The sequence below is a fragment of the Trichosurus vulpecula genome, chromosome 5, assembly GCF_011100635.1.
Source record: "Trichosurus vulpecula isolate mTriVul1 chromosome 5, mTriVul1.pri, whole genome shotgun sequence".
Taxonomy (NCBI): domain Eukaryota; kingdom Metazoa; phylum Chordata; class Mammalia; order Diprotodontia; family Phalangeridae; genus Trichosurus; species Trichosurus vulpecula.
Genome location: NC_050577.1, coordinates 211,879,923 through 211,892,342, shown reverse-complemented (window position 1 = coordinate 211,892,342; position 12,420 = coordinate 211,879,923). Strand labels below are relative to the sequence as shown.

Below are 12,420 nucleotides of genomic sequence, written 5' to 3'. Positions count from 1 at the left end.
TTTGTCTTATTTGTAAACCTTATAGTACTTGGCAAATCTTAACACAGCCTCTCAATAAGTGTACAGTAAATAAATGAAAAAGCAAATGAATAAATGAATACTTTCAAGTACTCATACTATGTAAATTGTCTCTTAGATATTTCTACCTACTTATCCTGTTGGTACCTCACATCCATCTATCTAACATTTGTCTCTAAACCCGAGCCTCTTTCTACATGTCTATTTCTGGTGGTACTTCAAATGCACTGATTATATTCACAACCTATCTAGGCTCAAAACTTGGAATCATCTGATTCTTTCCTCTTTATTCACCTCTTCATCCAAATCAATTAATTCTGTCATTTCTACATTTACAATCTCTCGCAAAGCTGCCCCCTCTTCTATATTCACATTGCTATATCCAGTTTAGGTACTTATCACTTCTAGCCTAGACTAGCCTCTCACCAGGAGGCATTTTCTCTAATTCATCTCCTCTCCAAACTATCCTACACAGATGCCCAAATAATTTTCCTGATTCTTAGGTTCATGTCGCTCCCTCTTTGAAAAAACATTCAATGGTCAATACAATAAATTACTAATTCCTTAGCCAGTTATTTAAGATCATCCACAATCTGACTTCAATATATTTTTCTTACTCCGCTTCACATTATTCCCCTTCAACAGCTTAAATTCAACTTGCCTCAATTAAAAAAAAAAGTACATCTTCTGTGTCAGAAACTATGATGGCCTTGGGGATAAAAATACAAAAGCGAAATGTACCCTAATCTCAAGAAGCCTGCATTCTACTAAAGGCATATAACATTTACAGGTAAATAAATCAATAATAAATGCAAAATAGACTGAGGGTGAGGGGATGGTTCACATTAACAACTGAGGAAATCAGGAGGGGTCTCTTAAAAGAGATGCACTTAAAATGACCCTAGAAGGATGCTTGGTATTCCAAGCAGTAAAACTGATAGTGTATTTTCTGTAAATTGTTGACTGCACATCATCTTCTCCAATAGATTGAGAACTCCTTGAGGAGGGTCTGTTTTTGCCTTTCTTTGTATACCCAGAACTTGCCACAGTTAGTGGCCCTAATAGGCACTTAAAAAATGTTTGTTGTCATCCATTGTTGAAGAGCATGCCCCTCAGTTTCCAGTTGTTTGCCATTTCAAAAAGAGCTGCTACAAAATATTTTTGTATACATAGGACCTCTTTCTCTTTCGCTTTCTTTTATGTGTAAGGCTAGTAGTGGTATTACTAAGTCAACAGGTATAGATAATTTAGTATCAGTCTGTGCATAGTTCCAAGTTGCTTTGAAGAATGGACGGACCAATTTACACCTCCACCAACAACTCATCAGTTAAGTATGTGGATAAAAAGAAAGGTAACAACAATCCTAATAATCAAAGAGCACACATTCTATTGGGGGAGACAACATGCAAACAACTATATTTGTACAAGATATAAATAGGTAATCTCAGAGGAAAGGCATTGAGAGGATCTGGGAAAGGTCTTTCACAGAAGGTGAGGTTTGAACGGAGAAGGAACACTCTGGGGACAGGAGGTAGCCAACGAAAAAGCATGGAATCGGAAGATGAATTGTCACATGTGAGCAAGAGCAATGAAGCCAGTGTGACATCGACATGCCTATTTTTCCACAGGCCTTCTATTAATTTGTCATTTTACATTTTTGTCAGTTTTGCCCACCTGACTGGATATGAGTTGAAACCTGACAGTTGCTTTCATATGCATTTCATTTTTCTTTTAATATGGCTATGACTAAGCTGGATTTCTTCCCCTGAGACAGAGAAAGAGAAAATATGAGTGGATGATAGATGAAAGAATGAGGTGATAAGATCATATGGGTTGACCTTAGCAAGAAGAAGAACTACCCTTTACCAACTGCAATGTATTTTCATCTCCATATTCTGTGTTATTTCTGTCCATATTCTCCCAGACACAATCCATGAAGAATCTGTCCAACCGCTAAAAATCTTCCCCTAAGCTTTTTTTATATTTCCTGGGTAGCACTCAAAATGTCTGATAATTGTTTTGTGGATATAACCTGTTCCAATTCTTTTCCTATCATACATGTGCTCAATAACATTGTCCTTTTCTTGACTTGCAACTTGCACTCCTTTGAGACTTTGTGCATGGTATACTATGACATGCGGTCATCACGCTTCACATGGAGTTTATTAAGACTGAAAAAAGGAAGACTTTGTTTCAGAGAGATGTTTTAGGTAAAAGTACTTCACATTTTCCTGAAAGTAATATGGCCCACTCTCCTCAAAGAGAATTTATCAGACATATCTAGATCAACTTTATGGGCTGTCCATTCGACATACAATAAATAAGCATTTTTTACTCCACTTGAGTTTTTCCATGTGTATAGAATCATATGATTATACATTCAGAGCTGGAAAAGCACTTGAAAGGCCATCTAGTCAAACATGTTCACTTTACAGATGAACAAACTAGGACAGTGACTCAAGACTGGCAAGTGACCCAAGATTGGAGGTAGTGAAAGGCAGGATTTTAATATCAGGTTCTCTGATTCCAAATTTAGCGCAATTTCCACTGTGTCAAATGATAACGGTTGGGGTGGCTTCTAGGTTCTTTTTGGTTTCCTCATTATAATAAATGATTAATATAGATCAATATCCTTAAAAAATGGTGACAGTGATGAAATCCACTCTTTTATCCATTTCCAATTGTTTAACATTAGCAATTTGTTTTGAATAAGTTAAAATGAAGTTGCCTCAATTGGGTATCCTATTTCTCATTTTGATCTTTATTCTAGGATGTACATAAAAAGTTGAAAGTACATGAAAAGCTGGTTCAAAAAGAACTCTCACTGGTAACCAGACACTTTCTGTTAAAAGATAATCAATTTCATTTCTAAATGTTATTAGATTCCCATATCCAACATAATATGACTGCTCCAAAGACACAGGAATATTCAGGAAATATGTTCATGGGGCTTTCTTATAGTTTACAAACTTTTAGATTCTTTTGTCCATTATTCTTGACGCCAGGTTTTCCAGGATATTTTTTTAAATTATTGCCAATGTTGCCAACCTTAGCATTCAAATCATAGACTACTGAAGGATATGGTAATTTAAATTCCCTATTTTTCCTTCTGCAACTGATTGCAAAATCTGCACCTTACAAAAGGGACACCAGAAGTCAGTAAGTCTAATCTCCACATTTTACAAATGAGAAAGGCTAAATAACTTGCACAGGGATACACATCTAAGAATTCTCTGGGGTAGAACTGAAAGCCCAGTCTACCTGACTCCAAGGACAGCATTCAACTGTTATTGTTATGTTATTTAGCACAGCAGGGTCTAGCAGACACAACAGTATCAAGATCAGCACAATCAGAATAAAGACATCAGTTACCTTGTAGCACTGGAGGCATGAGTTTTACCTCTTTACTTGAGCCTTCAGGACACATGTTCACTCCTATGTGCATACCTCTCCACACATTTTCCCCACAGGTGCACCTCTCTATTTATGACCTCTGTGTTCATACTCAGTGCTATGGGGTACATTTGAGGGAAGATGGTGGAAATACTTTATTGCTATTTTTTTTTTGCTATAAAAATGTCAATGACTGCCTATGTTTTGAGTTAATTTTGTCATCTGGCTGATAATTCAAAGATAAACACATAAACCATAACTTCTTCACAATTCCTGTGGGCCCTATTTTTAAAAACACCAGAACACATACAAATACACAAACACACACATCTGGATACAGAGCAAAACATACAAAAAAAAATCTAAATGAAACCACGAATCTGAGCTTTAAACTGTTGGCTTTTTTTTAAAAATGGATTTAATAAATTCTACATATTACTTTCAATTTTCCCTGCTTGTCTGTGGTTCCTTCTATTCTTTTCGAGGAATTTTAAAAAATGTTACAATGGATAGCTTTTTTTTCCCCAAGCACCACTTCTGCTTACCCGCAATCTCCACAAAAAAGCACAAACACACTTTAAAAAGAGAGGGAAATCCAGAGAAAGAACTATGGAGTTGGAATGCAGAGTGAAGCAGATTCTTTTCCCTTTTGTTTTGTTTTCTTTCTCATGGTTTCTCCCATTCATGATAATTCTTCTATGCAACATGACTAATGTGAAAACGTGTTTAACAGGAATGTATGTGTAGAACACATATCAGATTACAAGCCTTCTTGGAGGGAGGGGGAGAAAATTTAAAACTTATGGAAATGAATGTTGAAAACTGAAAATAAATAAATTAAATATTTAAAACAATTTTTAAATAAAATTTAAAAAATTTTAAAAGAGGGAAAAGAAGCCAATTTTAACAAGCATCATCAAACAAAAAAAAAATCTACATAGTGACCATACCCAAAAATATAAGCCTCTGCTTGTGTCCACCACTTCTTTATTAGGAAGTAGGTAACATACTTCATTGTAGGTCTTCTCAAGACACGGTCACTGCACTAATATGAGCTCTTAAGTCTTTTAAAACTGTCACTCTTTACAATGTTGCTGTCCTTGTGTAAATTATTCTTTTGGCTCTTCTCATTTCACTCTACATCTGTTCACATTACCAAGGATTATTTGAATTCATTTCTTCAATCATTTCTCATGACACAATAATGCTCCCTTACATTTATCCATAATTTGTTTAGGCATTACCCAACTGTCTTAAGAGTCAATATAAAGAAGCGCCCTAGGATCTAAGGATCATAGTTCTTTGTCTCTCTTCCCTTCCTCACCTTCCTCTACCTTTTAGGATGAAGAAATCTGTTCTGTTTGTGACCATTCCTTTCCCAGTATTATCCTACCTAGAGATATCTATCTGTACACCCCATTCCTACTTGTTTACCTGCTGATTTTGATGAATTTCTACACCAAAATTATTGTTGAGTATATTCAACAGCCCTTATTTGTTAATTTAGATAAGAATTAGGCTTCTCAAATGCCCACTCCCACTTTCACTCCCTCTATGTATACTTTTCTCAAAACATTTCAATTATGACAAATAGCTAATTCCATTCTTTTTCTTCCCTCCTTTCAACTAGTGTATTCATTTTACCCTTTTTTCTCTTTGGCCTTTCAAAACTCTCACTCAATCACCCAGGACTATTGCATTTCTTATTTTCCTTCTTAAAGGACACTTGTTCTCCTCATGATGTGTGTTTGTGTGCGTACTGAATCCCTCTGGCAGTCTTTTGATAAAGACTATGGACCCTTTCTCAGAAAAAGTTTAAAAAAGCATATGATAAATATATATATAGATATACACATATATATGAATAGGGGAAGACAAGTTATAATCAAATATAGCTGTCAAAAAAAAATGAAAATAAGTTTATGGACTCCAAGTTAAGAATCCCAAACTTACTAGAACGGTAGCACTATATTAACATATTCTTTTTAATTGCTCAAATAAATTTGCTTTTCTAGGTCTCTCTGGACTCTTGTGTTTGTATGTCAAAGATCCTACTCATCTTTCTGGACTCTTGTGTTTGATATACATCAAAGAACCTACTCATCTTTGGTCTTTCATCAAAAACACTTCAAAATCTTGTAGTACATTAAAAGTTCATTTTTTTCCCTTGTAAGATTATATTCAACTATATAGGGTAAGTTATCCTGAGTTTTAAGCCCCTGTCCTTTGTCTTTTGAAATATTGCATTCCAAGATCTCAGTAGGCAAATAGGTGGTGCATTGGTCAATGCCAAATGGACCTTGAGTCACAAGATTTGAGTCAAATCTAGCCACAAACACTTGTTCGGCTGTGTGATCAAGTCACTTAACTATTGTGTACTTCAGTTTCCTCAACTGTAAGATGGGGATCATAAAAGCAGTTACCTCCTAGAGTTGCTTCTGCAGACCTTAAAGCACTATATAAGTGCTGCTGCCATCACCATCACCACCACCACCACCACCACCACCATCATCACCATCATCATCGTCATCATCATCATCATCATAATCGGAGCTGCTAAGTCTTATGGGATCCTGGCAATGGTTTTTTTTTTTAGTACCTAACTTCTTTCTGGATTTCTATAGTATTTTTTTTTACATTAACATGGGAGCTCTGGATTGTATCAAGACTTTTTTTTTCTAATCATGATTTTCAGGGACTCCAGATTTTTAAATTTTCTCTCCTCAACCTTCTTCAAGTCAGTTGTTTTTGAGACATATTCTTCTATTCTATTTTTTGAATGTTTTTATTTTGTTCAGATTATTTCTTAATAATGTTATTAGTTAATATTAATAATACCTAACATTTGCACAGTACTTTACAGCTTTTGAAGCACTTTCTATATATTATCTCGTTTGATCTGCACAATAATCCTATGAAGGAAGTATAAGTGCTATTACTCTTTCCATATTACTAATGAGGAAACTGAGACTGAAAGAGGTTACCAAAATACATGTCTGAGGCAAAATATGAACTGAAGTCTCCCTGACTCTAAGTTCCACACTCAATATCCACTGTGCCACTTAGCTACTGCATGATCTCTACTTTGTCAATTCTACTTTTCAGAGTCCAATTCCTTGGGTAAGGGCTACTACTTTCTATTCTAAGCTACTTGTTCTCATTCCAATTCTTTCCTCCAGAGTCTTATTTCATTTTTTTCTGGCTTCATTTCTTCTAAGTATTCATGTTATCTCTGTAGAAAATCCATTTTTTCTCTTTGGTTCTCCGTTTGTAATTATTTTTACATTACAGGAGGGGAATCTTTAGATTCACAAAATCAGTGTGTTCGTTGTCTTATTCAGGTGTCTGTCCAGTCTTAAATTTGGGGATTTGTGCCAGGACCAGGCTCCATTACCTTGCTGAATTTTGGTGACTAGCCCTGCTTGGTCTCGCCCTGAGACTCCGGGATTTTTCTGCTGACCCCTACATTCTGCGGTTAGGTTTCCCTAGATCTTTGACTTCCAGTGTTCTTGATCTTCAGGGCCCTCTCTGCCCTCTCTGGCATCTCAGAGAAGTAGGGATCTCAGTGCTCCTATATCTGGGTTGTCTTGACAACACCATGCTGCTTGACACTGTACTGGTTGGTGCCCATTGCTGCTCCCTGGACTACTGAAGATTTCTAATCTGGGGCTTTCTGATGACCCTAGGACTTTCTGAGGGGAGTTCTCCATTCTTGCTGCTTCTGAAACAGACCTTTTCAGTGTATATACTCCAAATCTGGTCATGCTGGCACTAGGTTTGCTGAAGGGGACCCTTTCCTACTGCCTGTGGGATTCTGGATGACTTTTTGTGCAGCTCTGGAGTGAAAAAATTGCATTAGTTTCTCATTAAATTTATTGATCATTATTTTATCTGACACAAACTTCAGAATTTGTGGGACAAAGTATCTAAGAGCTGGATGGTCTGCTTTCATTCAGATAGCCACCTTGGCAAGAAATAGTATATTGTCGAATCTGCAATCAAAGAGTTTCTAAAATTCAAGAACCTCTCAGAATTCACACCCAAATGAAATAGTCTTCAATAACCACAGGTAACTTCCATGTTATAATGAGGCATCAGAATAGTACACTGTGGATATAAAGTAGAAAATAAGGAAAGGAAGGAGAAAGGGTCAGAAACAGAGTGAATGTATTTACATTAGGCAGTAAAACTGTGAGCAAAAAGAAAATTATATAATTGTAAGATAAAGAATACCTGGTTATTTTCATGTATGATCAAAATAAAAGTCTCTGAGGGCCACAGTTGATAAAAGCTTTGTAGACTTTAGTTTTTTAGTCTGTAAAATAAGAGGTTTGAAGTAGATGGGACAAGTTCTATTCTGGCTCTATCTATATGACTGTAGGAAACTGTAAAACAAATTATAATTTAAGGATTATAACTTATAAACTAGAATGGTCCTGTCTAATGCCATGGGAAAATGTAATACTTATACAATTAGAAAATAAAACCAGATAAAAAAAAGATATATACCCCAAAATATCTACTGCAGCACTTAGTGGTCTATGTAAAAGCCTGGGAACAAGGTAGAGGCCAATAGATGACAGAAAGGTTAAAAAACTTGTATGAATGTAATGCAGTACTGAGCCATAAAAACAATGAATATAAAAGATCCAGAGAAGCATAAGAAAATTTATATGAGACAGAGTAAACAGGACCAGGTAAAAATATATACAATGATTTTTAACAAAATCTACTCCCACAACTGACTCAACACTATGTAATGATAATGATCTAAGTAAATGTACCTTCCTTCTCTCTTTGTAGATATGAGACTGACTAAAGCTGTAGAACATTGCACTTACTATCAGATTTAATCAATATGTTCATTAGTTTAATTATATTGCAATTCTTCTCTTTCATTTTATACACTGTTGCAAAGGGTGGGGTAGTGATATATCAACAAATGAAGGTAATGTAAAAAGAGATGTTAATTTAAAAAAACTTTTAAAGGAAAAAATAAGGCTGGGAAGGAGATTTAAAAATAAGCAGAATTTTTCAAAAAAGAACAGAATATGGTACAATTTTTAAAAATATACAAAAGATTCTAAAAAAAGAAGATGTTGAAGGCTTTCCTTATCTAGTAAAGGATAAATGGGTTGAAATTGAGATGAATAATTTTTTTTTCATAAATGCTATGTAATTAGTTACTAAGAGAGATTCTAGCACCTCAAATTGCACATTTAAAAAAAAATTCTAGTGGGAGAAATTATAAAGGCATGCTTACAAAAATAAGGTCTCTATCTATGAAGATTTAAACTTGTTTTTCTAAGAATTTGGCATGTTATTTGAATCCTTAAATTTTCTCAATGCTTCAAGATTCAAAAGTCTTTAAGAACAAGAAAATTAAAATTCCCTCCCTTATATCTCATACATATTGCTACAAGGAACTAAGCATTTGTTATAGGTGAGGCTCTAACAACAGCATCACCTTAGTTCAGTTTGGTGATACCACTCAAAAGTAACTGTACAATTTAACAATAAGGATAAAGTGGCACTAAGCTTCTCTGGATATGGTCCCCCTTATCTCATCTCCATCTAGAAATCCATTTGGTCAGTCAGTGAGCAGGGTATGCCAACTGGCAGAGTGTCAGGCACCCAACAAGTCTGAGAAGCCTATACTACACATGATTGGGAATTTTCATGTCTCTCAACCAAGAAACTGTATTAGGGAATCTCGGGCCAAGGGTTGTGTCAAGAAAATGCTAGCCCTATCACAATACTCTTCTAGATCTTTACAAGTAAAGCTGTGTTGCTACTGGAACATTTAGAAATTAACAAAAGTGTCAAAGCTCAATTGAGGTTATCAACTGTGAATTCTTATGGTAATAATTTAATCATCCCAATGCCAACCTGGTGACAAGAGCTTCTGACCTTAGCTTGGCTAGATTTCAAATGAAAGACAGAGTCTACTGCCAATGCTGAAAACCTCTCTAGGGTAACAGAACCTGACAGTGTGGTCTCTGAATGCACAGAGTTCAAGACCTATAGTTTTACTGTGTAACATGATGCATTTTAATGTTTTCACTAAGTTAACAGAAATATAAAACATATTTAAAATAATCAGATGACAGCAATCACTTTGATAATCTTTTTCTAATGAAAAACATGATCAGAAAAAGCAGGTATCAATTTCAGGCCAACTATGTATGTACTGGATTCAAAAGTCAAACATTTGTTAGATGGATGAAGCAATGAATGGATCAACCCAGCAGGAGGCATACAGGGAAATTTGAGGTTGCGTTTCTTCCTCCTCATCAGCCAACAGAAAAAGATGTTTAAAACAAAACATTAATTCTTTGAATCACACAGGGAACTGATAACAAAAAGAGGAACAAAATAAAAAAGAAACAACTTAAACACACAGGCGAATGAGAGAAGATGACGTATATCACTCCTGAGAGTATCAAGTGCCACTTCACTACTTTAAGTCTCAGAATTTCTTATAATGTCATATACCCACAAATTGGAGTTGCTGTTTTTTTAAGAAGCTCAAAGTCAATACAAATGACTTATAAATGACCTGACTGTAATAATAATAGAGAAATGACTGCAAAAAATATATCAAGATTTCTTGCTTTAGTGATTTGGGAATGACAAAAATAGACACTGTAAAATGTGTCAATGTAAGAAGATTAGGGAAGAACTTAAAAATAAAGGTGATAGCATTCTGATTTATCTGCAAGACCAGGCCAAAGACACACAGTATGATATGTTTGAGGGGAAAAAAAATAAACACAAAAACCTAAGCACATACTTCTATGCTGAGATTGGTGGAAAGAATAAGCTTTACTCCGCTCTGGAGAGTAACTTCTGCTGCTGACACTGGAGCCGGATCTGCTGTGTGGAGAATCTTTTCGATTTACAGGAGATTCCCGGAAGAATGGATTGTCCCTTTTATGAGGAGATCGTTCTCTCCCATAATGGGAAGGGTAGAAACCTTTTCTTCTAAAGCCGTCTCTGGTATCCCTTTGGAGAAAAGAAAATAAAAGTCACTAAAATTTTTTAAAAACACAAACCAAAAGAGACAATGATTATTTTATAAGTAGCACTTTATAGGTTATACGGCCTTTTAGTTCATTTTCATGTAAGTTTTGGTGCCCCCATAAAATCCAACTGTGAGATTAGAAAATGTTATACCATATGTCACTATTGCTACACAGTTTGGAATGAACAAATCTTGAAAAGATAACTATTATATTCTAAACAAATATTAAAGAATCCAACAACTAGAAGAAATACAAAAACATTAGAAGACTAGATCTAGAGGAGGAACTAAGTTCAAAGGCCATCTAATCCAACCCTCTACATATGAGGGTAACTGATGTGAAGGAACTTAAATGATTTGCCCTAGGTCACAAAGGAAACAAGTTCTTCAACTTGCACCCCTACCCTCTCACCCAAGATTTAAAAAAAAATTTCCTAGAACCACTAGACACAAAAGAGTATCTATTCTACTCTTTTTTTGGCCATTTTATTGACACCACTAAATTCCTTGTAAGACCCATGCTAAATCAATCTTTCACCAAAACAAAGACAAACAAGTAAACAAAATGAATCAACAAGGCCAATGCATTGAGTAGTACATGTGAAATTTCAGAGAGGGCCAGCATACTCCTCACCTTCTGCAGAAAAAAAGATGTTTTATTTGCTATTTTCTACCACCCCAAGTGACCCATTGCTGATATTCATCTGACTTCATATTCCATTCAGTGTTGTTTTTTTAACTACTTTACTATAGTCACGTATTTAAGGCTCTTGGATATGAGTACTTTGCTGTATACTATTCATATTTCTTTCCTGAGATGCAATAGTTTTTCTTTACTTTCATGTAGCAGATTTTGTTCTGCCCTTTCCCCAAAAATGGGTACAGATACAGTTTCCACTTCTTTTCTACCACAAAAAAAGCTATAGGAGAACTTTTTTCCTCTGACTGGCTTCGGCTAAATGCCAAATTATTTAAGTATTTCCTTAAAGAATATTTTATAGGTGTATTTATGCAATTCCTAAGTGTGTTTTGGTAGATTAACTCTCAAATACATTAAGAATTCTGTAGTTATTTTAAAAGATTTTTTTTCATTTCCTTAGTTTTTATTAGTACATATGGAAATTAGTGCATACAGAAATGCTTGTAATTTCTAGGGATTTATTTTCTACCTTGTTAATTTACTTGTTTAATCATTTCTATTACAGTTGACTTCCAGGAGCCAAGACAGCACAGCAAGCAGTAAATCACTGTCGTTTTCCCATACTGACCTCTGAAAAACCCAGAAAATGGCACCCCAAGAAGAATCATTGAACAGGAGAGCCAGAAAAAAAGAACAGGTGGTACAGTCTTGTAAGCCCAGAAAACTTGGAGCACTGTTTTCACTTGGGTAAAAGGGGAGCACAATCCAGGACAGGGAGTAACCCAGCAAACCCCACCTCAGTAAACTAGAAGGAGATCCTGAGCCAAAGGGTGGTGGAGCAGGCAAACATCAACACCAGGACACCCCACAAGCCTTAGCAGAGCCAGTAAAACTGGCAGACTCCAGCCTAGAGAACCACCACATGTTTCAACAAAGCTCCAAGAAGGCAGGCATCCCCTAGTGGCCAGACATCCCTGGGCAGCATAGTCCGAGATGGGCTGGCATCTTCCATCTTCTGGAAATCGCCATGCTCCGGCAAAGCCATGGGCAGGCAGGCATCTTCCAGCAGCATGACCTGCCCATGCTCCAGTACAGCCCTGGGGAAATGCAGAAAATCCCTACATGACCTCAGCACACACCATAAACCACCACTAGGACTCCAGTTCAGCACCAAGTAAGCTGCCAGACCCTTACAGCCTCTGGCTGCCAGCACCTGAGGTCCCAGCACAAGAAAACTTGAGACAGTACCCCCTCAACTCCAGCAGAAGAGCTAAACTTTAAAAGGCAGGAAATAGGCATGAGCAAAAAGCAAAAATGAACACTGATCAAAGACAGTTTCTATGAG

General features: G+C 36.0%; 1 protein-coding gene across 6 annotated transcripts in view; it reads right to left on the bottom strand.

Annotated features, from left to right (window-relative positions):
* The window catches only part of PPHLN1 (periphilin 1), a 129,610-nt gene that overhangs the window by 50,264 nt on the left and 66,926 nt on the right, over nucleotides 1-12,420 (bottom strand). For all 6 annotated transcript variants that reach the window (XM_036758920.1, XM_036758924.1, XM_036758921.1 and 3 more), the window contains one exon: nucleotides 10,205-10,416. In XM_036758920.1, coding sequence (XP_036614815.1) covers nucleotides 10,205-10,416 — 212 coding nt within the window. The remainder of the gene's footprint in view (nucleotides 1-10,204; nucleotides 10,417-12,420) is intronic.